The following is a 27,876-nucleotide window of genomic DNA, read 5'->3' as shown; positions in this document are numbered from 1 at the left end:
GATTAATTACAGTAAAATGAAATGTAAAGGAATGAAAAGTTACAGGACTGAAGTAACCCAAACCCCAGTTGCTGTTAAAGACATTTTGGAGGCAACTTTTATTGATAACTAACAATAATAAACTTTAAATCATTGTTTTGGCAATGCTTCTGTAAGAAAAGAAAATTAACATTGACTTCTCAGGTGATAAGTGATCACTGGCTACATTAACTACTTTAGTTCCTTCTGGGTGCTGAAGATAGAATAAAAAATAATGTGTTTAAAGGTATTAAAATTTAAAAAGTAAACAGAAAAGTGCAATAGAGTTTCAAAAACTAGACTGCAACAGCAGGTGAAATGATTTATTTTGATTTCATTTGTGGCTGCTATGTAAAACTACATAACCCAACATGCAATACTGGACTTAATGGCTCTTTCTGATGTAAATACAAATGCAAATCATGACAAAGAGCAACAGAATCCCACTTCTGAACACTGAGAGCCAGAAGAAGATTCCCATCTGGGACAGCTGTTCTTCATCACGGCGCCTGACGAGCAGCTCGCTCCCAGAACCAAACAGCATCTTCCCACAGGAGGTAACAACACAGTAATAAGTTCCTGCGTCAGATGAGCTCAGGTTGTTCTTCTGTAAATGGTACACACAGCTCTGCTGGGCAGAGGTTATTTCACACTGATTCTTGTGTGTGTGGAGAACTGCTTGGTGAGCTCCATGCCGGAACCAGAGGACAGTGTGTCCTCCTTCACAGGCCCCAGTGTCCACTGTACAGTTGAAGGTCACTGAGCTGCCAGGCTGGAGGGTCTCAGAGTTTGGCTCTTGGACTATTTCCACATGACTTGTTCCTGTAAACAAATCACATTCAGAGTTAACTGCTTATGTAACACTCAAGTTACTTTACCGAAACTTAAAGGAGATTAAATAACTTAATAACCAGAAGGTTTGGCTGCATATAGTCTCGTTCATGAAATGAATCAGATTCAGACAAAGGATTATGGTTTTGAAAGTTGCCGGCTTGTGTATTTTGAAAGAAAATTTCAAAATATAAAGTACAAATATTGGACATGAATGTTTCCCTTCGGTACCAACAGTATCACAATGAGAGTAGTTACTTTAAAATCTCACCTGGATGCCTCCGTCTAATTATACAAATCAGAATTCAGTTCAAAATGAAACTATTTCATTTGACAAAATAAGTCTCACAACTGAATTGATCTCAGCTGTTTGCAACAAAACATTAGTTCATATGGATGGTTGCAACTTGCCCGCGCCACGTCCACTTCCTGCCACTTGGATGTGTGAAGTCCATAGGCGTCTTTAAAGTTTTAAGCAAATGTCCAAAAGTGGAGAAGAATGTCTGAGTACGTGTGTGTGTGTGTGTGTGTGTGTGTGTGTGTTTGTGTGTGTGTGTGTGTGTGTGTGTGTGTGTGTGTGTGTGTGTGTGTGTGTGTGTGTGTGTGTAAAAGGGAGACAGAATGGCGTGGAAAGGATTCGAGTTGCAGCCGGCCTGCCACACTGTGCAGTGCAACAAGGGAAGAAGTCGACTGGCTGGCTGTCAATAACAAACATCAACATATAACAGGTAGTAATAGAAAGTCCTCTCACAGGAGGACAGCAAAAAAAAAAAAAAAAAAAACCCTGACACTTCTTTTCATGATTCTCTCCTTCGTTCATTTAGCAGTTCAACACTCAAGAAGCACCAGAAAGGAATGAGGAAGACCTGCGTTCTGAGACTGAACAAGGCACCATTTGGAAGCAGCTCATTGGCTAAGAACCAATCTACATCACACCATGAGTACATATAGTATTAGTAAAAATACCAGACGGTCAAAGGCCTTGGCACTTTGATTTACAGCCACTAGGGGGTGACTGTAATGCTTGAACATCCTTAGCAAAGTTAGAATGGAGCTCATAACATTCAGACTCCTGTCCTTCAATGAACTTGGTCAAAACTCTAGTTGTGTTTCCATTACAAATGGATGCAAATCTTTGACTAGATTTAAAACAGTACAGCTTCATTCTTTAACTAAGAGCAAGGATATTACTAAAGTAATATGAAAAAAAAGGAAATCCCATACCTTCAACATTCAAAAACACCCCTTCTCCAAACTCCACTGAGTTGGAGTAGGAGCTTCCGCAGTAGTAAGTTGCTGAATCTGAGAGCTGGACGTCAGAAATATGTAAATGATTAATTCCTTCACTTCTTTCCACAGAGAAACGGGGGTTCTTCTCCAACCAGTGGAAGACTTTGGACGGTTCGTCGTATTTGTAAATGTTAGACAGGAGCTCCGGTCGTTTTCCTAATTTTTGGCGGTACCAGGAGAAGTGCATCGCTGACTGACTGCTGTAGAAGCAGCGGAGCTGAACATTTTCCCCAGCAATAGCAGATCTCACACCGGCATCTTGTTTGACTGGTCCTGATTGGATCACAGCTGTCAAATGAACTGGGCCAAGAGGACAGATGATAAGCTACAGATATTTCCCTGTAGGTTCCTTTTTTAGCAATGAATACTTGGTTCATACTTACAGACTCCACAGAGAATGGCACACAGCCGCATTGTGTCAGAGCTCCTCGGGACTAAATCATTTTGAGCAGAACAGCAGACAACAGCATAAAAGACGGGGTTACGTTTGATTGGCTTAGAGAAGTCAAACTGCGTTTCATTTCAAAACGTTGGCCTGAGCAGGAAACAAATCAGCCAACGCAAACATGCTGGAGCAAATGTAGAGGAAAAAATATTTCAACAAAGTCCCGTCCGAAATCATTAAGTTGAAAATAAACAAATTATTGCTAATATTAATATCACATGACATCAACAAGATTCATTTTTAATCTTGCAGTTGTTTTGCAGAACTTAGACGATGCAGTCGGGTAGCATCAAGGTTACCCATCCTGCTCTGAAAACATTAGCTCTTTGTTGTTTAGGTCAGCTTAATTGCCTCTTATTAAGGACCACAGAATTGTGACATATTAACCTCATTTTACAGTGACAGTAACAAAAACCATGAACTGTGTCATGATGTGTGGCTAAGAAACATTTTTACTTCCTCTTTCCGTGTCACAAAAGGTCAGAAAATATACTCCAATTTTCATGTGCTGAAAAAAAACTGTTCAATAAAATCTAAATCAACCTAAAACAACTACATGTACTCTTTTAGACACTGATAACAGTGAGACCATTTCTGATAGAGTTATTGGAACCACGTCTGTTAAACCGAGAGCAGCTGTTACAGAGATGTTGTCAAAGACAGCTGCAGGTGCTGCCCAACACCACCAACATGTCTTTGAATATCTTGCTGCTATATTGACAACCTGCAGGATCGGTATTATGACCACTAGTAAAGTCCTGTGTGTAAGCAACCACAGCCATCGTCAGTATCACATTCACCCCAGCCCTGCTTGGTCCGCTTTAATCCAACTCTAGTCCATTTGTTTGAGGAGATGTGAATGCATAATCAAACGCTGACATAAATCAAAAAAGCGAAGTCTGAATTTGGTTTGCTCCAAAAGCAGGAAGTGGACTATAGTGCAGGGTATTCTGGGTAAATACAACCAAACATAGAGTTTGAGTCTATCGCCAGGGGGCTCTTGGTCTTTTCACAAGAAAAAGAGAAATCCTACAACCGCTACAACGCGGTCCTTCTTGGTTTACATTTTCTGAAGAAGGAGGTTATGTCTTGTTCAGAGGTTTTTGTGCTGTTTCCTTCAGTGGTTCTTGGTGCAGCGCCATCACAAACGAGAGGGTGAATAAGTTGCTCAAAGGGTTTGGTTTGTTTGACTCAGTGCACCAGCTTAAAATATTACAAATATAGCAATTTTAGTCCCCAATCAAACAGAGTCTACCGGACTATGTGAAAACACCATTCTAGTTGTATGAGAGTAAAACTATAGTTTGTGTTATTGAGTAGCACGAGGCAATTCACTGTCTTCTGTCTCCACAGGCTTCTTCAGGAGGAGGGATTTCTGAAAAGTCCAATAATGTCTATAATTAAATATGAAACCTTTGTTAATGATGTAGCTGCGCCTGGAGAGCCATGGTTTTCAAAGTTTTCTCAAAGTAAAGCACATTGTCTGTGATGTTGCTTTTCTGTTGTCAGTGCTGAGCTTCACAAACCTTAAAGAACAAAGAGAAAGTCAGTCAACCACAGCAGGGTTGATTGACATTGTTTTGATTTCTGTAAAGCCCAGCAGCGTGATTTGTGTGAAATGTAGGTTGACTACTGCCCCCTGGTGGCTAACTGCTCCACTTCTTTAAAATAACAGCACAGTCAGAGAATCTTCTGAGTCTATTTTACAAAGTCAAAACAGCTAAATGTGCTACAGATGTCACACATCAAACGGGAGGAGTAAGGAAAACGTAGATGTATAACAGTTGTACATGATGAGAATATTGCTTCATAAGAGTTTTGAAGGTTTGTCTTTATTAAACCTTGGGTGTCTGATTTGGTCTTACTGTTGAACATAGAGTTAAAACAAAGAACAAAGGTGAGATTGAAATTGTTGGGTGAGGTTTTAAGGAAAAAAGGTGATTCTGGTATGGAATTTAAACAGGCCTCAAAAGAATTTAAAATTAGACCTTTTCCTAGAGGAAATACGTCGATATGTTGACGACTTCCAAAGCAACTGCCAACTCTGACCAAACTGTGCAAACACCACAAATCCAGATATATACGAGATGCCGTCTGAAAAGTTGCCCAGTCAAAAATGAACAGCAATAATTCCTGTCATCAGAGAAAATATATATTTTCACCATGTTATACATGTATTTCTAAATGTCACCATTTCAAACCATTTAATTAGTTTGATGAGACATAAATATTTAACTTAGAGATAAATATTTAGCTAACATACAGAAATAATTTATTTATCCTGAAGAGGGAAATTTATGTAGTAGCACCAACAGTTGTACAATAAATTGTTAAAAAGCTGAAATTAAAATACACACACATATGTACATATACACACATACATATACAAAATGCCAATGCTACACATGGTATCAGAGTATTAAAACAAGTATTAAGGAGTTTATAAAGGTCCTAGCTTTTATTTTGGTAGTCCACCTGCCTGTAGCCCACAGGTAAGTGGACTACAGGTTGAATGCTATGTAATGTGTTAACTAAATATATAGATATCTTGCTAACTATATACTTCGAACTGTATATTTAGGTTGTAAACTGAACACTTAGCTTGTAATAGCTTGGCTCATTAAATGTCTCCAAATATTTATTTTGAAGCTAAATATTGCTCATTGTTGGAAGCTCCATGCTGTGTTTCTTTTAGTCTCACTGAAGCTGAACAAGCATGACGTCATCCAGGTAAATTCCTCCAGTGTGCTTCGAACATTTTCTGCCTTTTCCTTCTTGATGACTGTTTTATGGAAAATGTGCTGCACGGTGGCTGACTGCAGGGAAATGTGAGCGTTGAACCCAGGTTTGCCTACATGGAGAACTCTGTTTTCTAAGCAAATATCTTTATTATAAGACACCACTCACTCTTCATGATGATGCAGAGATTTTTTTATATATATAAACAAGTTATTTGAGTCCAGCAAGTTGTGAGAAAGTTCTCTATTTTTTGTCACTTACTTCAGGCACAGAGTAAATTTCAAGTCTTTATTTTTAAAGGGTGTGTGATGATGAGAGTCTCACCTGATTGTATTATTTTATCACACTGAAATTAGGACAAAATATAGAAGTGGAGGAATGTTATGCAAAGTAACAGGGACAGTAGCAACTGAAAAACACTTTATGATGTTCACAAATGAATTGGACATTTATGTTTTCTACTAACAGAGTAACTGGGGTGGGAGGGTGTTGGAGGGGGCAGAGGGACAAGGGCCAGACATTTTGGTTTTGTTGGGGACAACATAATCAGAACTGGGATGTTTCAGAGAAGAAGGCTCAGGTCTGCAGAGAGAAGGAGCAATTAGGGAGGAAGGTATGTTAAGATGTTAAGGTCCTACAGGTCAGAGACGGAGGCTGTAATCTTAAGCGATATCAATACTATTTCATGGCACAACTCTCAAAATATTTGAAAAAGTCCCATTAAAACAAATATGAGCAGCTGTGTTTCCATTAAATATAGAATTGTGCTGTAGTGATAAAAAAGGACTGGATGCCTTTTAGTATTTGCTCAATGAAGGAGATGAAAGAACCTATGAGAAATATATAACACCAAATTTTGCAACATTCTGAAATTTTATCCAAAATGAGTTGGAATATCTCACAGCAAATAAATAAAAACTGCAACATCCTCAACAGTCAGTACAAGTTAAACAAAAATATTCCTAAATGCAAATGAACCCATCGCCATGCATCATTTCTAGAAAGTGGAACAATCCATGACGTTTGTCTTTAGACTCACTGAACAAACTCAAACCTTTCTAGGTAAATCCCACTTATCCCTCATAGTTCTAATGACTGTTTTAGGAAAAAGTGTTTCACGGTGACTGAGTGTAGGGAAATGTTAGTAATGAAGTCATCATCCAGGTTTGTCTTTGAATTCTCTTTTCTAAGATAATGCCAGGTTTTAAAGAAATGATACTGCACACAACTTCGATGAGAAGGACATTTTTCTGAAACATGAGGTGTTTGAGTTCAGCCCAAACCTGCTTTCCTTCCACTCGAATTGGGAACTGCTAAAGTTACATCTTCATACATTTCTGTGGTTTTAAAACCTATGTCCCTCTTGAGCCTTTGGATTATCTTTAGATTTATTAGTATTGTCCATCTATGGTCAGAACAGCATAACTTAAAGAGAAACAAGCAGTGATGTGAGAGTGAGAAATTTGTTTAATTTCCCCCCCATATTTACTTATTTCAATCAATCCCCGTTGCAGAAATCTTTTACCACTGAACTGAAATATTTTATCTGGAGATAACATTTTAGACATTAAGCTAGGTTTTGTTTTAAAGGCTCATAAAACAGAATTATCATAATTGCAAAGACGTTTTTGAGATCAGAGTTATGAGGGTGCAGAAGTCTGCTTTAGTCCCAGCCGTTCTAACGTCATCTCATCAGGTTTATTTCTGTATTTAAAAAACAAAAATTAGCAAAATGGAATGACGATGCAAATAACCTCAATAAGTAATGTTGGGCAGGTATGTAGGCACATTAGCAGGACTCTGGAGAACATAACTGCATACTGAGGAGGCGGCCACACTAACAGTGGTGAACCAGCGGCAGCTTAGCAGAGAGATATAGAGGAAGGTGTGAGCAGCTCATATACAGAGGTGATTGACAGCTCAAAGTCCCTTCTTCTGGCTGTGACTGGTTGTTTCTGACAGTATTAACAGAGTATTATTTCATATGACAGCAGGCAGAAGAGTTCCATTTGTTTCAGATTATCTGTCTCATTCTGTCACAACATAGTAACAGTTTTAACAAATATGTTAAAAAAATAAATTTTTAATAAAAGTTACATATTGTAGTTTTAACATCTTAAACACATTATCGCTGGAGGTTATAAAAGTAAAATCTATTTTGTTAGGCCAAACTTAACACATGAACATCTGACAATCAGGAAGTAAGAAAGTTAAAAGAAGTTTTACAAGCATTACAATTAATTGTACAAATGATTACTTTATTGAAATAAATCAGCAACCTAATCACACACTAAACATAAGAATAAAATAGAAGAAAAAAACTATTTGTTTTAAACAAACTGATACAGAACACCTGCAGAAAAAAATATGTCTTAACATCTATTCATGAAGGTCTAACAGGATTTATTACAGATTATGTTCATCACTTTTTTGCGTTTCACCCACAGAACTAGTGCTTATTTCAAATAAAACAGAAATAACTTGTCACACTTAACATTTATATCTAAACATTCTTGTCTCTGACAAGCAGGTAAACAGTCTAAGTCAATACAGGTTAATTTATCTGTGGTTCTGAAAATAAGTCTCTTTTATGTCTTCATATCATGGATGATCCACAGTAGAATTAGGCTCGTCGTTTGTAATCACAGCTTTTAAAGCTTATAAAAGAATGGAGATGATTAATTCCTAAAATGTTCAAGCCAAAAAACACATATTGTACATATCGGATATATTTACGGTATATCAGAAATTTGCAACCTTTTCACACTATTAAATTAATCTGTACATACACTTATATCTTAAATTTGTTTTAGTTTGTCATGGCGTTGCTTAGTTTACCCTGTATCTGTATAAAATGTATTTTACCAATGTGTTTTCTTATATGACTCGGATCAAATGGATGGTGTAGACAAGTGGATGTTGGCATGTTTAAATATATTTTTTACAACTAATTTAGTGAACATTTTCCTGTGTTAAAATCTGACAATAAACAATAAATCTAGGGTTTATATCTTAAAGAAAAGGCACCACTGCTTGTCCTTCTTTCTTGAAGACTTCACCATCAGGCTCCTCTCTCCACTTCAGGGTGATCTCATTCCCTCCGTTCTGCTCCAGCCTGTCCTGGAGCTAGGAAATGTAAATAGCAAACATTTTAAAAAACATGTTTACCAAAAAAAAAAACAAAAAAAAAAAACCTTGAATTCCAAGCATGATTAACACAACCAAATATCGAACCCTAAAAATCCCAGCCTTGCCTTTTTAAGGATGCTGTCTTTCAGAACAGCGTCGTTGAGATTCACTGAGTTCTCAGTCTTCAGTCTCACCTTCACGCTCCGCTTCTTTACTAGTTTGAAATGAAAAAGAGATTAAAGTTGTGACTAGTAGTCACTCACCAGTTTGTGGTGTGCAAATTAAGTAAGTGCCATGAATTCAGCCTGTTTATGCCTGTTACCCAACACATAAAGTTTAGAAGGTGGAAGTGCACATCAGCTTTTACCACGAAGTTTTTGTGATTATTTTAGAGCATAAATAAAAATGAAAATCAGTCTAAAAATCTCATCATTGAAAAACTTACCTATGGGGTCGTGGTAGCAGACAACAGGTAATTTTGTTTCACAGGACAAAAACCTCCATTTTCCCTTATTGTTTACTGATGTTATGGCACAGATAAGAGTCATTGAGTCGATTGGATTGTAGACATTATCCCAGTTGGTGAACGAGACACTGCTGCCATCAGACCAGAAGAAGTTTGAATATCTAAAGAGACCAATCCACGAGAAGTCTCCAAAAGACACCAGTTTCTCGACCATCTGGTTCTGTTCATCACTGCTTACTGTAGCCAGATCTACAAAGTTGTCCCTGCAGTACATCTGGGCATCGGACCAATTCATTCCTTTGTTCACATAAACATATTCAGGATCCAGCTGTGTGCCTGTCGTTTCAAACAAGTAAGAGGGTCAGTAAGTGGTTGACATCTTATTTTAGAATAATGCTTCTGAGAAATCCTGCTACACATTGCTTACCATTGTAACAGAGAAACGAGTAACCCTCTGAACAGTAATCATCCCACCACAATCCAGAACTTCCAACAGACACACAGAACTGACTGGCTCCATTAAAATTTGGCTCATTAAAAATGATTTCCCAATTGCTGTAGTTAGCACCGGCCCCTGTGAAGCCATCAGACCACCTCCAGTGGATTACACTGTAGAGACCAATCCAGGCGTCAGAGCTGTGCCTAGCAGATGAAAGTGTGTCCAAGAGCCGGGTCAATTCTTCAGAGTCCTGGATGGTGACGATGTCAGTAAGCGTTTGTCTGCAGTAGGCCTGAGCTTCAGTCCAAGTCAGAGATATATTAACAAAGTGGTACTGACGGGAAAGGCTGCTAGAGAAGATGAGGCAGGCTGCAAAAAAGTAGGCATTTTAAAATTTTGAAAATAGTCAATGTTTATCTTTACTAGAAATGTACATGAAAATATCTGACCTGAAAGAAATAAGATTAGCAAGATCCTCTCCATGGTGAGTCGACGCTGTGGACTGCAGAAGAAAACGCCGACTTTCTCAGAGCAGTCTGGGAAAATGACAACCCTTCTGTGTGCTTTTTGACTATTTGTCTTTTGGTATGCAAAGCATGTTGCAGCAGCAGGCTCCAAGAAAATGTTTGAATTGAAACTACGGACAAGATTTGCAACTTGAGTTCATCGTATCTATGCTTCATAACCAAATGAGCTACATAAAAGAAACAACTCACACCTGTATGCATCGTTATCCACAGCACAATGCAAAACTCTAGAGCTGCAATTTTGTTAGATATACATACTCATTTAGGATTTGTAAACATTCAGAAATTTTACTAAGACACTATATACAGACATAAACAGCTTTGTAGCCCTAAATCATGGAAAGAGGTAACAGATTAAACATTCATAAAATAATCTGTCAATGTTGTAGAAGTCCCCATAGTTATTTGTAATGGTTGAAGAGATGCTGTTCATTCTAATGGAAAACAGTGGAATAGCTGGAAATGATGTGATAAACAAGCCAGTAGTAAGAGTCACTTGGTGGATGATACGATTCTTCTCTTGAAAAATCAAGATCAAATCCCTTTAGCTCTTTAAACTCTGGACTTCAACTAAACTTAAATAAATGTGAGCTGTTTTCCCTGAAGATCATCAACTAAAATACTTGTGTGGTGATAACAAGGAAGAATTCTTGGAACAAATGACAACTTTAAGTTGATTCTAAATAGGAACAGACAGCTAAATTTTTGTTAGGCTATTAGAGTCTCTCCAGATTTGTCTTCACAGCTTGTTTTCTTTCTGCATCGACCAAGATCAATAAGGCTTTTAATAAATTAAACTCCAATATTAGTAGGAGGAATAAAAATCACTATATACTGTATGAAAAGATGACCTGATTAACCCTGACAATGTATGAAGTAGGTGGAAGAAATGGAATATACTTTGAAATTATGAATGGTATTTTGAAACTCATATGGTTAAAATTTTATGCAAATAATATTTTAATTTCATCATATATACAATTTGGTGTTTAATGAGACATGAGGGAGGCCTTCTCTCATGGTGTGGGTTTGAGCTGAGGAGATTGCCAGTGAAATAGTACAGGTTCTGCTTTACTTTACCTTTTTGTACTGTATACAGTTAAAGGATTTTAGATGAAAAACGAGGTACTGTATCTCGTTATATTGAGGTATTACAATGAGATATGACATAATGAGCAATGTACAGTGGCCGACAGGTGCAAATGCGCAGCAACAGAGAAAACATGCAAACAAAAAAGAGACGCAAACAAAAAGCAAATAAAATGCAGCAAACATAAAAAGAGACGCAAACACGTTAAATGCAGCAAACAATAGATGCAAACAAAATAGGGACGACCCTCCTGCTTTGCTCGACCAAAACAGCAGAAGATGCCTGAGCACTACGGGGTATTGTTGATCACATCGACGGACTATTAACGTGAGGGCTTGACAACGTTTCGCAAGTAAGATGGACATATTATTGTGTATATTTTGCGATTAGACTTTTACTATACTGTATTTATGTCCACCGGCAAAACACCAGCTAATTCTAGCTGGTATAGTTCTATAGTGCTTGGTGTTCAGCTCCCACTCTGAAAGCTAACCGAGATTATCTTAAAAAGTTTATTCTCTAACATTGACTTAGATTATCTGATACAAGACCCTACTATAGAAATGAAACAATATAATATATATTATAAAAATCATAATATTACATGTTATAACATTCACCAGCAAAGTTTACACAGGTGGTAATGGCTATTATTTAATTATTTCACTCTGTCAAAAGTAAGATACCTCCCAAATCTCCCGTTTTTGTTTCGAAGGTTTCCTAAAGACACGATGTGAGGAAGAAGGGAGAAATGTCTTTAAGGAGAGACAGATTCACTGCACAGCACTGATGAATCTCGCATCGGATTTTGGACCCAATCACTCTTAAGCTAGAACTTGTCGGCTGGAAAACATGAAAAAAACCTATATGTGTATATGTGTGTGTGTGTGTGTGTGTGTGTGTGTGTGTGTGTGCGTGTGCGTGTGTGTGTGTGTGTGTGTGTGTGTGTGTGTGTGTGCGTGTGCGTGTGTGTGTGTGTGTGTGTGTGTGTGTGTGCGGGTGTGTTTGTTCATTTGGGGAATAAATTGCATTTGTGAGGGATTTGGCCTTGTGGAAAAACAGGGAGCTGACTCAGTACAGTGCAGTCAGCTCCAACACAGTCACTACTATTGCAAGCGTGTCTAGACGAGCCTCTTTAATATCTCAGCAAGAAAATTGTTGTCTTGAAATGTTGGAAAAAAGCTTAAATATTGTTCAAATCAGCACCGTGGACCCATGTCTATGTACGGTGCAGAACACACACTCTGAACTTCTTCTGCATGAATTGTCGTGGCATGCATGTGATAAGCTTGTGGCTCAGCTGAGATGTTCTCCTTAGTAAGCTGCAGTTCCTGATGTCTCTGCTTCAGGATTAGCTCAACACAACAAATGCAACATTTGTTGCCCTTTTCCTGGTTGCAACTCTGCAGTGACTCTTGAAGAACATCAGCCCACACCTTGTGAATCTTTCCCAAGGTCTTATTTGGGGTTTGCATCTTAATCCTGGCTGATGGCCTGTACAACTTTTTTTTACCACTTGTTTTCCATCCACTCAATTTTCCATTATTTCAGTGAGATTGTCCAGCAGTGACCTTTTTCGGCTTACCTCATTACAGGTGATTGTAGAGGACTGTCTGCGGGACAATCAGCAATTCTCTCAGATTGTGAAGCGTTAACATTTTTGACATCCTGTGTCATCATAATATATCTAATTTTGAGATACTTAAATCAAACACTCCTAAATTGTTAGCAAATGTAACTCTCAGTTGCTACACACACTGCTTTAAGTGGGTCAGCATGCACCGGTACACATAACCCCTCACCGTTCCGGGACTTTTTCTTTCCAGAGTTTGGTGCGTACCGAGGCATTTTTTCCGGTGTTGTAACAGGTGTTAAATCAGTCTGCGTTTCCCCATCATTGTGCTTCCCCTACAGCTGCGCTTAGTGCAAAAATAAATAAATAAAACCAACAACAACATTAAAGACACACATTACCGCTCCCATCCTGCAACGCTCCGCTCGCACACAGAAGCACCATGACAACCTGTCAACCTTCTTGGTGAAGAGACAGAGCGCAGATCCCTAGACAGTCGCTAATGAGAGGCATGACATTTAATAAGCACAACGGGAAAAACGGCATATGGAACAGAGCAAGGAAATAGATGTGCATCTGGGCATGAAAACGAAGAATCCGGAGCCCAAAAGTGAAGAATCAAGACCTCGTATGAGAGGCAGATCAGGTGCAACACATGGGGATAATGAAGTAAATGGAACAGGTGAGAGTAGATGCAACAGAACCTGGAGGCAGAGAAAAACTGAAGAGGACATCACAAACCAAGAAAAGCTCAGAAATGAAATGAGCACAAACAACAACATTCGAGAAACACAAAGGAATAAGCTAACGTGGCAAGATCTTTTGATCTACAATTAATACAATGAAAAGTATTTGGTGAAAAGTTTATTAAAGTAACTGAACAGATCATCTGATTTAATATTCAGAAATTAGCTCATCAGATGAACAAAAACTAAAGTTATTTGCAAATGTTGGAAATTTAGAAACATTTTTAAAAAAAAATAAATTAACCCTTTCATGCATGAATTATGATCCTTTGTGGCAGGATTCCCCCCCCCTTTTTTTTCTTAAGGCATAAAAAAAGGTAGGAAAAGAATTTAAAATTTGTAAAAAGAAAACTTTTTTTTTTTAGGTGATCAATTGTAATTTTCTCCAAGTACAAAGTTGTTATTTAAAAAATACATAAGTAGTATTGTTCTTTAGGGATTATCTGATGTCACAATATATGTTTTTATCTGTCTATAGTAGAAGAAGGGACTGGGTCGGTTGGCGTGTTTTTTGGTCTGTCGGCCATATTAGATTTAACAAAAATAATTTCTTGCATTTGCAGCTGATGGTCAGTAGTGCATTTTATGATGCATTAATGTCCACTTCAGTGGTCTGTGTGCATTTATAACATAAAAATCCACAAGAAGCACAAGAAAATGGCTTTTAGATTGCTGTCCACTGTAGTGACCTCTATGCATGAAAGAGTTAATATAAACAACATGACTATAAATTAAATTAAGCCAAACCATCACTTTAAAAAAAACTGTGTTTATATTTGATTCTCGAGCTTGGCCCTATTTATTTCCAAGTTTTTTTTTATTATTTTTTTTTTTTCATAATGTTTGATAAAAATTAAAACTTCTCAATGTTTGACATTGTCTAGCAAAATGTTTTTACATCAGGCTACAATAGAATGTTCAGTTCCAAAGGTATCAATGACATCAGCAGTGATGTCATCACTCTATGATATCACAAGGGAATCTTTCTCTTGAATGTAGCTCACAGACAGAGTTTTCTCTGACCTGTTCCTCAGTTCAATCGCGGCAGATCACCCTTCAGAGTACGTTAGATATCGATTCCAGATAAGCGAGAATTTACCAGTCATGAAGGAACAGCAGACTGCTTTTGAACATGAAGCTATTCCAGCTAAGCTTTCATGGGTCGACATGGTAGACCGCAACATCCAAGTCGACTATGACGCTGTCATTTTCCCTGTTGAAGATGACAGCGGCAGCCCCATTGAGCCGGAAGATCAATCAGAGATCCAGGGGGAATCAAGTCCTTCCGGCGACTTTGAGAGTCTAACATCTTTGGAAGTCAAGCAGAAAACAACACCATCCGCTGGCTTCGAGATTACCCCCTCAGTGGAAGACGTGGAAGAGACAAACCAACACGTCAAAAATCTGACAAAGCAGGTAGACGATCTTAAAACAGAGTTGCAGAATCAGATTTTTGAACTCCATAAGGAAAGAGACCGAAGGGTTGCATGTCAGGCTGAAGTCAAATCCCAGCAGGAGGAGATTCAAAGACTGCAAACAATGTTGGAAAAAGAACGTCACCAGCAAAAGATTAAAGATGTGCCAAAGGTTTCTTGCTCTTCCAAAGTCACAGTTGACAAGAGCGTTCTTCAACAGCTGGAGTACTTCAAGCTGGAGGCAGCAAAATACGCCTCCCGCAATAAAGGTCTTATTGAAGTAATGGTTGAAGAATACAGAGTGAGACTTAAATATGAGGAGCAGCTCAAAAATCACTCTGAGCAAGCTTCCAAATTTAAGGCTCAGGAGGAAACGGTGAAAGCTCTCCAGGGTCAGGTTGCAGACCTGAAGGTGGAGTTAAAACTTGCTCTGGAAAAGATCCATCCTAGAGTCTCCACCCAACCAGAGACCCCCCTGAAAACAGAGGAGCCCAAGCAACAGCAGACCTCCAATCAACCTGGGAGGTCCGAGGAAAGACAGACCATGTATGAACCAGGGAGGTCAGAGGAAATATGGGCCTCTAATCAACCAGGGAGGTCCGAAGAAAGACAGACCTTCATTCAACCAGGGAGGTTTGAGGAAAGACAGACCTTCATTCAACCAGGGAGGTCCGAAGAAATACGGACCACCAATCAACCAGGGAGGTCGGAAGACAGATGGACCTCCAATCAACAAGGGAGGTCCGAAGAAAGACGGACCTCCAATCAACCAGGGAGGTCCGAGGAAAGATGGACCTCCAATCAACAAGGGAGGTCCGAGGAAAGACGGACCTCCAATCAGCCAGGGAGGTCCGAGGAAAGATGGACCTCCAATCAACAAGGGAGGTCCGAGGAAAGACGGACCTCCAATCAACCAGGGAGGTCCGAGGAAAGACAGACCATCTATCAAACACGGAGGTCTGACAAAAGACAGACGCCCATGCGACCAACCTCAACTGGTTGCATGGAGGGCCTTCATGTTGGCATTGGCATGAAGACCAATCTAAGCCCGGCTCGGCCTTTACACCGACCCACACCCAGGTGGTACTAACCTAGGTCACTATCCAAATCCAGGTTTTGCCAACACTGGGCATTATGTAAATTCAATCCTTTACTCCAGGGGTGCCCAAAGTTGGTCCTCAAGGCCCGTCTTTGAGCACCCCTGCTTTACATAAATTTAAGAAATTAATTTTCTTAAATTTATTTATTTGTGGTAAATAATTTTATTATTTACCGCAAATAATAAAATTATTTGTTGTAATTTTATTTTTAGCACAAATAAAATTCCTAACTCCAAAGTCAATGGAGAAAACACAAGATCAATTTCAGAGTTAAAACCCCCAAAATAAACATTATTAAAACTGTCCAGAAACAACCAATCAGAACCAAAAGACAAACTTTTGGTTCTGATTGGTTTCTGATGCGTTGAATGTCTCTCAGCACATTCAACACATTAGACTACTAACATACTGCAGCTATGCAATTAGCAAAAATATAACCTAACATTAAATCATCATTGTTTATTTATAGAATGATTTAGAAAACAAAATACTACGCAGGTTTGTCAAATCTATTTCGACCCATATTAGAACTTTGCATTGATTTCCCTTCATTTTAGTAGCTGCGATTTTCCCTAACCCTAACCAATACTAGTCTATTCCTAATAAACAAAACTTAATTCGCACTTTACCTCTAAATGTTACCCTGATCCAAAGCAATGAATCCATCATATTAGGACCAGGTCTTGGTCCTATTATGATGGACATAATATGACACTGTATATATATATATATAATGGTGTGTTCACACCAAACACATTTTGAGCATCAGGCACGTCTGGTTTACATTCAAACTCTATGTGGAGGCACGTCGAGGGCCGATGCGGCGTGTTTGGAGCGTCTAGCGCAACTTTGGACGCTCCACATAGACTTTGAATATAAACCGGACTCCCCTGACACTCAAAACGTGTTTGGTGTGAATGCACCATTAGAATGTTCAGTTCCTATGGTAACAATTACATCATCAGTGATGACATCACTCTTTGATGCATCAAATGACATAGGGTACGTTCACACTGCAGCCTGAAGTGACTCAATTCCGATTTTTTGGCAATTTCGATTTGTTTGCCGGGGCCGTTCACACTGCCAGTAAATGTGACCTGTATGCGTTCTGCAGTGTGAACGGGCAAACGACTTGAAAGTGTCCCGCATGCGCAGTAGAGGGCGCAATAGCGCCAGCGTTCTAAGTGTTCTGCCAACCGCCATAAAAAGAAGAAGTGCTCAGTGTTTGCGGAAGTAAACATGGAGGCTAACGGTGGAGCTTAGCTTACATATTTGAAGTTGTTATCCAGCCGGAGCAGCGTATTAATGACTTAATCCTCATATAATCCGTCATGGTTGTTGTTTTTCTTCCCACTTGCGCGTATCAGGACGCAGAATAATGAGATTTGTTGAGAATCAGTGACGTTCAGTTCGGATGAATGCGACCTGAACATTAGGTCGCATTTGAATCGGATATGTATCGGATATGGGTCAGATTCGAAAAAGAATCCGACCTGTGCTGTTCACACTGCCATGAAAAGATCGGATACAGGTCGCATTACGTCAAAAAAATCGGAATTGAGTCACTTCAGGCTGCAGTGTGAACGCACCCATTGACTGTTTTTATTGAGACCTGTTCCTGTTTCAGACTTATAAGTTCTAAGGGTAACACTTTATTTGAAGGGATGTGCATAAGACTGACATGACACTGTCAGAAACATGACATAACACCTGTCATGAACATAAAGAAGTCTTTATGAATGTTTATGACAGTTGTCATGAAGTGTCATTTGGTAAATAATGACACTTTTAATGCAAAGTTGCTTTAAAAGTTGCATTAAAAGTCCATTAAAAATGCCGAATTTGCATGATTTTGTAAATTATGATATTTTAATGCAAAATTGGTGTACTAGCGGGAGTTTTTAAAATGATTTGTCGGGAGACATGCGTTCTCTTTTTTATCCCCATGTTGCTCACTATCTCCCGAGGTCAGCAACATTTCCTCAAAATGTCAACAAAATGTCAACAAGAGTGGTGTAGGCATCTTATCTCAGCTAGCTGGCTGTTAATGCAGCGGGAGCAGACATCTCCGAAAACGTCGGAGTACTTCCGTTTTCAGCACTTTTTGTTTGCATCTTTTCTTTTGTTTGCTGCATTTCATTTGTGCTTGTAGTCTTTTTTGTTTGCATCACTTTTTTGTTTGCGTCTCTTTTATTGTTTGCATCTCTTTTTGTTTGCTGCATTTTATTTGCTTTTTTGTTTGTTTCTCTTTTTTGTTTGCTGCATTTGCTTTTTGTTTGCATCACTTTTTTGTTTGCATGTTTTCTCTGTTGCTGCGCATTTGCACCTGTCGGCCACAGTAGTAATGAGTATCTCAATACAATGGGATTTTTTTTTTTTTTTTTTTTTTTTTTTTTACCACAGTGACAGAAACGGGCTTCCATAGGAATTTATCCTTTTATGCTTTCTAGTGCAAAACTTTTTAACTTCTCACCACCCTCTTTCCTTAGAAGCGTTTGCAAAAGCATACTATGGCGGCCATTTTTTCCTCTATTTTGCATGTTTTGCATTGTTACCAGTTATTCTTCGGTTTTTATTTTGAAAGGTAGTAGGAAGTGGCCCGATGTGGGTGTGTCACTGAGTGCGGCACTCAAAGGTTTCTGCCTATTCGGCTTCATTTTAAAACGAAGAAAATACCGTTATCGTAGCTGAAATTAGTCCACAAGTCATGCTGACCTTTCGCTCTGTGTGGACTCTGTGTGTCCTGGCGCTCCTGCTGCCGCTTGGAGGTAAGAACCCTCAGTTACATCTGAATGCAGCTGCGGCGTCGGCCCTCTTTGTGCCGTAGCAGGTTGGTGAGGTTGATCGCACGAGGTACAGTTATGCGCCTCAGAAACGCGTGAGGATGAGACGTTCTGCTTGCTATCGTCCATATGATTGTTTTCATTTTTCCATAGACCAGACACTTACTGACTGCATGGTTGTATGAATTATTAATTGGTTATAATAATTTGGTATTAAACCTTCGGTTTATGCAAATAAAGAGAAGGCTGCTGACAGAGGAGACTAGCAGTCAATGCAGACCCTTTGCAGTGACGTGTGGTGAGGCATCCTGAGGAGGATAAAGTAGGGGTGTGTGACCTTTTCCAGACCAAGAGCATCTTTTCCTTTTCGGCTGAGAAATGACACAAAGATATAAAATTGTATATCTTACATATATATATATTTATATATATATATATAGTTTTTTTAATTAAAGTATTGACTTATTTTATATGTGAATCGAATACACATCAGGTATAGCAGACATATGAAAGTGATATACTTCTGACACTGTTAGGATTGCTAGTTTTCTCACCAGCAGGAGCTGCTTGCAGGTGTCAATCAGTTATGGTCAATCTGAAATTTGGTGTAATGATCTAAATGTGAGAGAATGCAAACTAATAGGAGGAACCAATTAGCCCCCCTCAGCACATCTTCTGAAGTTGGGATATTTTTCCTCCAACGACACTCCAGAGTGTGTCGCCTCATACCAGATGTTGGACTGGATTTCTATTTCAGTGTAATTTGTGAACATTAGCTCCTCCAGGTTGTCAGTTTGGAGAAAATCTCATCAACATCGATAGTTACACTAAATGGGAAACGCAAATAGTTAGCAACAGGTTTGATAGAGGAAAAGTCAGTAAAAAACCCCTCACAAACTCAGTGCTCAAAGCAAGATGCCAGAGAGCACCAAACTCAATTTTTTTTTTATATTGGACAGTTAATTTAATTTTACATAGTTGTTGCGGTAGGAGTCATAGTTTGTTAAATACTTCATGAAATATTTTGTCCTATTTGGTGGCTGTTTGTTGTGAATATCGTGATGTATATTCACAAAACCTGGTAATTGGTTCAATTTTGTCATTTATTGAGCTGTAGGGTATTCCCTTTATCAGACCATTATTCCCTGTAGTTGTAGCATCCCCTCGAATAAAGGATGTCCTCCCCTGAGCAGAGTCTTGTTCAGTGTGAAGAGTCATCTGGGACAACATAGGCGGACGTGTAATTTCTGTTTTTCTCTTTCATGTCCTCTGTACTGAAGTCCTGTCTCAGTTCGACTTCGATCTGAATGATGCTTTGGATGATGGGAGCATTAAGCCATGTAAGTAGACTCTTGACCATGTTTATTTATTTTTATGAATTAGTAAAGTAAGACTTGTTTTATGTTGGCATTATCTTTGTTTGCTTTTCACAGTAAAGTAGTTCTGTTTTGTGTAGGCTTTGCCCTTTAAGGCTACCAGTAGTGGGTTATCCCCTTTGTGTGCAGTGCAGAACTGAAAACCTACTGGCCCATCTGCTATGTGGGCCAGTTCTACATAGCAGGTGGGCTGAACCTACACCTGCTACTCCTACATATCAGGTGTAAGTGTAGCACCATGTAGCAGGTGGCAGCACCTATTATGTCCATCTGAGTCTGTCCAAACCGGACAATCAGCTCCCAATTTTCTTCAGCAATCCACAACATCTGATTATAACAACAAGAATGAATAATGAGCAAAATGTCCACAATCCCCCTCTGCTTGACCTGCCAGACCAGCATGACCTATGACCTTCATCCCGTCTGTGCAAGTTGCCTTGTTCCAGATCGTGCCATAATTTAGAGCATGCTCCTAATGATCAGGACGGGAGGCTTGCTCCCCTGGAGGCCTCAGTTAACTCATTAGATGTTTTACTGGGCACATTATCCAAGAAGTGTGAAGACTTGGAAGATCACTTCAGACTAAATAATAAGCAGCAGGTGAGTGCATCGGAGTGATTGGAAGAGTTTATCCGCTGTGCTTCAGTATTTGCTTGGCCTTGATGCTAACCAGTCCTCAACTGGACCCATCGTACACTGCAGGTCAAGCCAACAGACGGGGACCCCAGAGCCTGTTGGTTGCCTGTGTCAACCTGTTTCAAGTACGGAATGAGATGCTATCAGAGGCACATGAGGGAAAACGTGTGCTCATTTTCCCTGATCACTCAACTTCAGACTCTTCAAAAACTTGCATCTTTTTATGGAATAATCTTGACAGTGAGATAGAGCAATCTAAATCTCTTTCTGTATTTTTAAAGAAATTTAAAAGTTGCTATGATGATATGACATTGAATATGCTGCTGTTTTGTGTATTTATTTTTTGGGTGTATTTTTTTGTGTATAAATGTAAAATATGTTTGTGATAGTATGAGTTGAATAGTGAATTTTATTTTTATGTATCTAGGGGGCGGCGATTATAAGTTCATGCTTTCTTTTTCATGATTTCTTTTAGTTGTTACATTAACTATTCATTTTTAGTAGGGAGTGAATGAAATAAAATAAAAAATGGATGAAATGAAAGTGAAGAAAGGGCTATGTTTGGTCTTTTCTTCCAACTCCATGGATCATTTTTCCTCATGGGCTAATCTGCTAATCCGAGGACCCAGCCCCTGCTGCAGATGTTTTATAGAAAAACATCAAAAATGTTTTTTTGTTTTATGCAGTCAGTTTGATTTGGTTGCATAGAAGTATGCTTGGGCACTATAGCACAATCAATATACAATATTTCATTTACTGCTCCTGATAGTGTCTTGTCAATTCAATTCAAATTCAAAAATACTTTACTGTGATCCCAAACGGAAATTTCTGGATAAATGGTGGATATAGTTCCAATTGTGATCTGTTTGACTTTTGTAATTTTGTTGATACAAGACAGATAGCCTTTATGTTACTCTGTGCAGGCAAAACATCTGCTCAGCTGTTCTCATTATCTGTCCCAAAAAAAACTGCTATGTCACACACAGCCACAGTCCGTATAAAGCCTGTCCTCTCATTCTAACAGCAGCCTCTGTTAAACCAAAGCCAGAAGCACCAACTCGAGGAATAGAACAAGGTAAGAAATGTATTGCACGACTTTTGCTTGACTCCCTTAAATGTGCCATTTAAATTCACTGAACAATGCCAGCCATATTTTTAAGTTAAGTAGAGAAGTCAAATATTGACTTTGGGATGGAGTATGGTCTTCCCAGAAATATTTTTTACTTTATTTAAAATAAAATGTGACCCAGGTGTGTAGAAGATGAATCAGTGTTTTGAAGATGTGCCGTTTCTTCACGTTCAAAAGGTTATTTCAGTTCTGAAAATGGTTCAAAGTAACAAGCTTATAATGTAATAAGTTGTATTTGGAACAATCACACTGGAGTGAAAAATGAAGCAATTTGATCATCACACACTAAAAGTGTTTGTCATTAGAAAGACAAGCTAGACAAGCATATTCAAATTGAGGATTCCCTGGGCTTACGTTAAGGCAGCAGGGATTTCAGGAACATACATTTGTGCTCATGAGTTTATATAACCTAGAAGATTTTTTTTTTTTTTTTTTTTGCCATTTTCTAAAGAGTATAAATAACACAAAAACTTTGTTTTCACTTATTGTTAGTGGTCGGAGTAACAAAACTGACCTAATTTCTCCTTATAGATGCATCTAAAAAAAGAATTAACTGGTTTATTGTTTGGTAATATTTAACATTCAAATTATCTAACAAATGACCAAAACATATTCCACTAGGGTATGTAAATTTATGAGCACAACTGTACATAATTCAGTCCTCCAAAGAAGAAAAGAATAACTAAGAACATTTTCTGGTGTATTTTTAAACTCAACAATACTCCCAGACAGAGATTGATTCCATAAAATATCCAAACACAAGCTCATTCGTATGGTGCATACAGTCCAGTGCAGCACTGAATGTTTAGACTTCTACACTGGAGAAACTACAGAGCAGCTACATAAATGTGTGGAACATTTTTGACAGGCAAGTCTGAAAAAGCCAACTTGTGTTAAAAACGAAAAATCTGTATTAAAAATAGAAGACAGCCAGAGATTTCATCTTTCTAACTCATACTCCAGATACATGATCAATGCAATTCACATGGCATATTTGGATTGTCAAGCAAATATTGAGTTGAATGGATCTAGTGGCTCATTGTCCCATTAGTGGTGTTAATGGTCCCATTAGTTTGATTGTTCTGACCAGACATATAAAGCCCTTACTCCTAACCCTGTTCAGAACTGAAGGACTGCTTTGGATGTGAGGTCTCGAAGAAACAAAAATAGCCCAGTTGCCTTCAACTGAAGCACTTAAGACTGTTGTACCCTGGATGATGACTGAGAGTCTAAACTGACATGTTGAAGTCCCTGAAAATGGACACAAAGTGCAGGCGGATTGGTAAACCTGGAGTCAAAGTCAAAGTGTGCTGAAGTTGAAGACAAATATCCTCTGTCATTTACCAGTTACTGTGTCATTGTTTTGTTTTGTTGTTAGCTACAGTAAGAACTACAACCATCAAAGTCCCAGTAAAGGTCAAGCCAAAGCTCCCTACAAGCACCGCAGCATCAAAGAAGACCAAACCCAAGTCAAGTGAGTTAGATAACTCTACCAAATTTGTTGCTTCTACTTTAGATCTAGAAAGAACTTTTTAGAAATGATTATTATTATTAAATGAAGAGCTTTCAGATATAAATATAAGTGTTCCAGTAGATGAAAAATACTCTGAGTCTTGGTTTCCTGTTGGTGATATAATGTAAAACCAGATGGTGTTTATAATTGTTCTTTTAATCTTTACAGCTGGACAAGATTTTGATCTGGCAGATGCCTTGGATCAAAACCAGAAGCCAGGAGGTAGAATTTATAAATAATTATTGATGATTATAAATGATTTTTAAACCCAAGTGATTTGACAAAGATCCACAAAAAGAGAAGAGACACAAAGACCATGTCAATCAGTAATGTACTAAACAATTTTTCATTTCTATTACAGTTCTGTCTGCATGATGTCAGCTAGTAGTGCACAGTATTTTGCAGATTTATAGTTATTGCAATATTCCTGTATATACACCACACCATGAAGAATAGCTTGAAATGCAGTAAGTGTTAGTAATTAATTATTTAAGTACCATGCATTTAAGATGTCGATGTTTGTACATTTGACGACTCTTGCAGCATCAAATATGTCTCACATTTGACCTTTGTGAAATTGAACAGATTTTGTCAGGAAACTATTAGATCATATACAAAATTGTGAAGATTAGGCTTAAGTTTTGGGGGAAATTTGATCAGTAGGTGGCGCAATTATGAAGGTCAACATGTTTTGGGTTTTAACCCCCAAACTGTAAGTCCCACAAAATATTTGTGTTAGCATAATCCTTGAATCAGTTAAATCACATATTCAGCACCAGTCTGACTCCTGTCATCAACAGAAACACTCAGGGGCCTCATGTAGAGAAAACACGTTCACCATATTTTACACACAAGTCGGCATGTATAAAAGTGAACGTGGCCTAAATTTACACAAACTTTTTACCCGCTGTGAAAATGTGCGACAGCCATGAAAACTTTGTCTGTGGACAATTACAAACTACAAAACTCACAAAAAAAAATCCACTAAAATCTGCAGAGGAGCCCCGTTCCTGTAGGAACCAGCTCAAATTATGGTATACTGTCCCTTTAAGGGACGCCTCCTCTGTGCTCACGGTGTTTGGAAACAGGGTTAGGAGCTGGAACCCACGGGGCAGCCACTATCCCCTACAGGTCACAGCAGAACAGTTGATGCAGTAAATCATCAGATTTATTGCCTCCAAAGAGTGCAGTGAGTCTTTACCTTCAGTGTTGTTGTTTTTTTCTCAGGGGGATTTTCTGACAGTGATCTGGAGGGTGTGAGCAACGATAACACCTACAAACCCGACAAAGGAAAAGGTCAGATTTTTTTCCTTTACTGAAAATCAGTCTAAAGTTAATAGTTATGCTTTTTTAAATAGGATTCTGTTTGACCTCTGTTTCCTCAGGAGGTTATAAAAAAGAAGACACCAGTCAGAGTTCCCATGATGAAAACAGTGGTGAGGTTTTATTGTCTGGTCCTTTTGTTCTAAAGTGGATGGCTTGCAAAGCTTCATCCCTTTTTCTGCATGTGTGCGCGGTGTTTTCACAGAGGTCACTGCAGAGGTCGGCACCATTGCAGGAATTGTCAGTGCCGTTGGCATGGCGCTTGTGGGGGCCATCACCAGCTACATAAGCTACCAGAAGAAGAAATTGTGCTTCAGTTTACAACGTAAGGTTCCTTACTAAAGTCATCGTAAGCTGTGAGCACATTGGAATCGTAAGTTACTGGGTCAAACTTGAGCCTCTGTTTGGAGAATGTGATTTTCTCCAGAGGCCTTAAAAAAGTGGTGAGCTTATACTTTAGCCGTGTAAAAAAGTAACTGACCTGAATATAATTTGAGTTCATCTGTCTTTCAGAAGTAAAAAAAAAAATCAATGAAGTAGAAACTGTAAATTCCTAAAAGAAATTATAATAATCAGCTTTTACTAATTAAAAATTTGAAACAAATCAGGTTACTAATTGCTTAACAATTTAAAAAATAAATTCTACCAAGAAGTCAAATTAATTAATAAGTAAACATTTTGTATGGATTGCTTGGATTCAAATAGCATTCAAACTAGGGCTGGGTGATATGGCTGCAAAACGTATCACGATATGAGCGTTTCATATCATTAGATATTGATAATTATTGAGTTTTTTTCTCTTAAGTATCTGAAATACTGCCAAGCTATCATGGCCTTTCCTCTTTTATCTAAAGTTTTCACACCAAGCTGTTGGTTTTTATTTGTAGGCAGTTATGACAACAAATGTGTTTCTAAGAATCTCTGTTTTTACAGAGAGCCTGAATGTTGACATTAATAAGGCTGAAATCCCAGAGGGAGTGGTGGCAACTGAACCTCAAGGTACTTCATCTACCTCATTTTACATGCATGTGTTATTATCATTCTACCCTCATACAATCACTCAAATGTATGCATCCACTGATGGGTCTGTTGGCAATGTCCAAGCAACATAGCTAAAGAAAAAAATCACTTCACAATGAACTCTTAAAAACTAACTCCCAACTGTACACAGCAGTAAATACACACCCATTGCAGTCAGTGAGTCTGTAATGGGTGTGTAACGACTGGTGCACAGCGAAGTGAAGTACACAGCGGAGCAGAACCACATTCAGTGTAAATTAGGTATATTGGAGTTACATGTCTTTGTTACAGACATGTAAGTTTACAGATGGGTTCTTGCAACCAAACTGGAGACATTTGGCATTTATGGGTTGATGGCATCAAACTTTGTGGAGGTTACTAAGGATTGCTCCACTTTAAAACCACTTTATTGTTGTCTGTGTTTTGTTTTTTTTGTCTTTTATGGATTTATGTTTTGTGTATGACAGAACATTTTTTCGATTTACTTTTTTTCTGCAGCACAACAGACGCTTTTGGAACAACCAAAGTCTGGACCACCTTGTGATGAGAATGCAGTTTAGGAGCCAGTCAGTCACTGAGTCAGTCACATTTCAGCTGTCCTTTCATCCACATGTAGCGAACTAAGATATAGACATAGCAAATTCCAAGTTTGTACCATGTTCCATGTTATAGGCTTTGTAACGGCGCTTTTCTAAGCTATAAACTCCTGTTTATACTACTGAGCATTTCATGTTGTTAGAAGTAGAACCACTCAAATTCAAATCAGCATCTCACATGTGTGTGTGAATTCCATTTAGTGTTTTAATGAGGTTTGCATTAGAAAAAATGCACATTTTGGAATGTAGTCTGTAGAAAGTGAGTCTGTAGTTTGTCTCAGTGCTGACCAGTGAATGACCAGCAGGTTCTGTAGTTTCTTCAGAGCTCAGATCAGCACCATGCCTCGCTGAGTACAGAAACATTTGTTTTAGAATTTTTGATGGTGGGAATGATTTCTTCCTGTTAATCTCACATTCTGACACGTGTAGCTAAAACTGCAAAACTACTTTATTTAAATTACTTTTGTTTATTTCTCTTGCAAGTTTAGAAGTGTGTACCTGACTAGTGTTTTTACTAAAATGTGACGGATTTACTGGCTTGGCTGCAAGGGGTAGTTGGTAGCAATGTTGCCTTGCAGCAAGAGAAGGTCCTTGTTTTGAATCCCGGCCTAAACTCAATTTACAATTATATGAACATATTGTGACATGCTGTAAAATCGTCTCTTCTAATCTGAAAATGTGGTGCAGAAGGAATTAAGAAAAGGTTTTACAAAGGCTTAGATATGAGTTTACTCTTTTATCTTATACACTAAAATCTGAAACTACTTCACACACTGTTGTCTTTGAGATTCAGACATTTTTGTTCTGACTGCAGTTATGTGAATATTAGGAATTGTCAGCACTACCACAGTCCCAGACCAGATGGGATGAGATGTTTTCTTTATAAGATATAATATGACCGTCACTCCTGGTCACATGATGACCTCTATTCACTCCACGCACCTGGATTCAAGTCAACACACACACCACTCATTTCTAATTCTGGAAATGTCATTTAGTGACCTTCACTTACTGCTTTGACTAATTGTTACTCAAAATAAAAAATCACTTCACTTGTGATGCCTCTTCAGTGCCTGTTCTAGATATGAATGCTTCTTTCTGCAAATCAAATGATTTGAAACGTATCACTTCTCTGAATGTCAACATTATGTCCAGATCAGAAATGTGAAAAGCTGCTGCTTGAGTTAGATTTTAACCGTAGTTAGATCTGATTGTGTGCTTTGTACTTCTGCTGTTATAATGCTGTATCTAACTGAGACTGTTCCTTTGTACTCTCTGCTGCATGTTTTTCTCTGTGTGTTTACTGTTAGCCATTGTAACAAAAGAGACATCCTTTGTCGGTTGTAGGGTTTTGACATAATGTGGACTTTACCAGGTTTTCAATTACTCAAGGTAATCCTAGGGGAACCAAACCAAATTTTCTAAATTAAAAAAATGCATATCTCAGTACTAAAACCCTAGAATTTAAAGGACGTGTGCTTTTTTTTACCATGACTTTTTCACAATATTGAACTCTGCTTAAGATGTGCCAGTTAACTGACTTAACTTGAATTATTATTATATGTACTCCAGTTGTCTCCAACATGAACTAGTAAAATAAAGAATTAATAAAGAGACTCAGCTTCCACTGTAATCTCTAAAGGGAATATAAGAAAATATTGAAATGTCAAACGTTTGTGGCTTAAATATGGA

General features: G+C 38.4%; 4 protein-coding genes and 1 long non-coding RNA gene across 5 annotated transcripts; 3 read left to right on the top strand and 2 right to left on the bottom strand.

Annotated features, from left to right (window-relative positions):
• Positions 1–327: 327 nt before the first annotated feature.
• On the bottom strand, positions 328–3,195 carry LOC106917245 (uncharacterized). Its single transcript, XM_014986057.2, has 3 exons — positions 2,523–3,195; positions 2,074–2,439; positions 328–840 (listed from the first exon to the last, which is right to left on the bottom strand). The coding sequence occupies exons 1-3, from the start codon at positions 2,551–2,553 to the stop codon at positions 404–406; spliced, it is 834 nt and encodes a 277-aa protein (XP_014841543.2). The 5' UTR covers positions 2,554–3,195; the 3' UTR covers positions 328–403.
• A 4,359-nt stretch (positions 3,196–7,554) lies between these two features.
• LOC106917246 (secretory phospholipase A2 receptor-like) lies at positions 7,555–10,098 on the bottom strand. Its single transcript, XM_014986058.2, has 5 exons — positions 9,807–10,098; positions 9,346–9,726; positions 8,898–9,254; positions 8,578–8,666; positions 7,555–8,449 (listed from the first exon to the last, which is right to left on the bottom strand). Exons 1-5 carry the CDS (start codon positions 9,838–9,840, stop codon positions 8,336–8,338), a joined length of 975 nt encoding a protein of 324 aa, XP_014841544.2. The 5' UTR covers positions 9,841–10,098; the 3' UTR covers positions 7,555–8,335.
• Positions 10,099–14,460: 4,362 nt separating this feature from the next.
• Positions 14,461–16,212, top strand: LOC148153866 (uncharacterized). The gene is made up of 2 exons (XM_088015977.1): positions 14,461–15,413; positions 16,188–16,212. The coding sequence occupies exons 1-2, from the start codon at positions 14,461–14,463 to the stop codon at positions 16,210–16,212; spliced, it is 978 nt and encodes a 325-aa protein (XP_087872103.1).
• A 1,581-nt stretch (positions 16,213–17,793) lies between these two features.
• Positions 17,794–27,800, top strand: cd99l2 (CD99 molecule-like 2). The gene is made up of 10 exons (XM_014986072.2): positions 17,794–18,576; positions 19,872–19,931; positions 21,628–21,678; positions 23,111–23,206; positions 23,414–23,467; positions 24,473–24,541; positions 24,631–24,681; positions 24,774–24,893; positions 25,502–25,567; positions 26,087–27,800. Exons 1-10 carry the CDS (start codon positions 18,516–18,518, stop codon positions 26,146–26,148), a joined length of 690 nt encoding a protein of 229 aa, XP_014841558.2. The 5' UTR covers positions 17,794–18,515; the 3' UTR covers positions 26,149–27,800.
• Positions 19,938–21,155, top strand: LOC148153865 (uncharacterized). The gene is made up of 2 exons (XR_015766046.1): positions 19,938–20,567; positions 20,670–21,155. It is a non-coding gene; the product is annotated as an uncharacterized LOC148153865 (long non-coding RNA).
• Positions 27,801–27,876: the final 76 nt, after the last annotated feature.

The sequence above is a fragment of the Poecilia mexicana genome, unplaced genomic scaffold, assembly GCF_051168715.1.
Source record: "Poecilia mexicana isolate PSO_F unplaced genomic scaffold, ASM5116871v1 scaffold_18, whole genome shotgun sequence".
Taxonomy (NCBI): domain Eukaryota; kingdom Metazoa; phylum Chordata; class Actinopteri; order Cyprinodontiformes; family Poeciliidae; genus Poecilia; species Poecilia mexicana.
The sequence above is the reverse complement of the archived record's forward strand: the minus strand, read 5'-3'. Positions and strand labels throughout refer to the sequence as shown.

What these genes read in the sequence shown, in the direction of transcription:
- LOC106917245 (XM_014986057.2), bottom strand. Translation starts at nt 2,553, where the DNA reads ATGCGGCTGTGTGCCATTCTCTGTGGAGTCT. An exon ending in TGCCATTCTCTGTGGAGTCT is followed by an intron (nt 2,440 to 2,522) that starts GTAAGTATGAAC and finishes CTCTTGGCCCAG; the next exon opens with TTCATTTGACAGCTGTGATC. An exon ending in GGTGTTTTTGAATGTTGAAG is followed by an intron (nt 841 to 2,073) that starts GTATGGGATTTC and finishes ATTTGTTTACAG; the next exon opens with GAACAAGTCATGTGGAAATA.
- LOC106917246 (XM_014986058.2), bottom strand. Translation starts at nt 9,840, where the DNA reads ATGGAGAGGATCTTGCTAATCTTATTTCTTTCAG. An exon ending in CTGCTACCACGACCCCATAG is followed by an intron (nt 8,667 to 8,897) that starts GTAAGTTTTTCA and finishes ATTTCAAACTAG; the next exon opens with TAAAGAAGCGGAGCGTGAAG. An exon ending in AAGACAGCATCCTTAAAAAG is followed by an intron (nt 8,450 to 8,577) that starts GCAAGGCTGGGA and finishes TACATTTCCTAG; the next exon opens with CTCCAGGACAGGCTGGAGCA.
- LOC148153866 (XM_088015977.1), top strand. Translation starts at nt 14,461, where the DNA reads ATGGTAGACCGCAACATCCAAGTCGACTATGACGCTGTCATTTTCCCT. An exon ending in ACCACCAATCAACCAGGGAG is followed by an intron (nt 15,414 to 16,187) that starts GTCGGAAGACAG and finishes AATGTCTCTCAG; the next exon opens with CACATTCAACACATTAGACT.
- cd99l2 (XM_014986072.2), top strand. Translation starts at nt 18,516, where the DNA reads ATGCTGACCTTTCGCTCTGTGTGGACTCTGTGTGTCCTGGCGCTCCTG. An exon ending in TCAAAACCAGAAGCCAGGAG is followed by an intron (nt 23,468 to 24,472) that starts GTAGAATTTATA and finishes TTTTTTTCTCAG; the next exon opens with GGGGATTTTCTGACAGTGAT. An exon ending in ATTGTGCTTCAGTTTACAAC is followed by an intron (nt 24,894 to 25,501) that starts GTAAGGTTCCTT and finishes CTGTTTTTACAG; the next exon opens with AGAGCCTGAATGTTGACATT.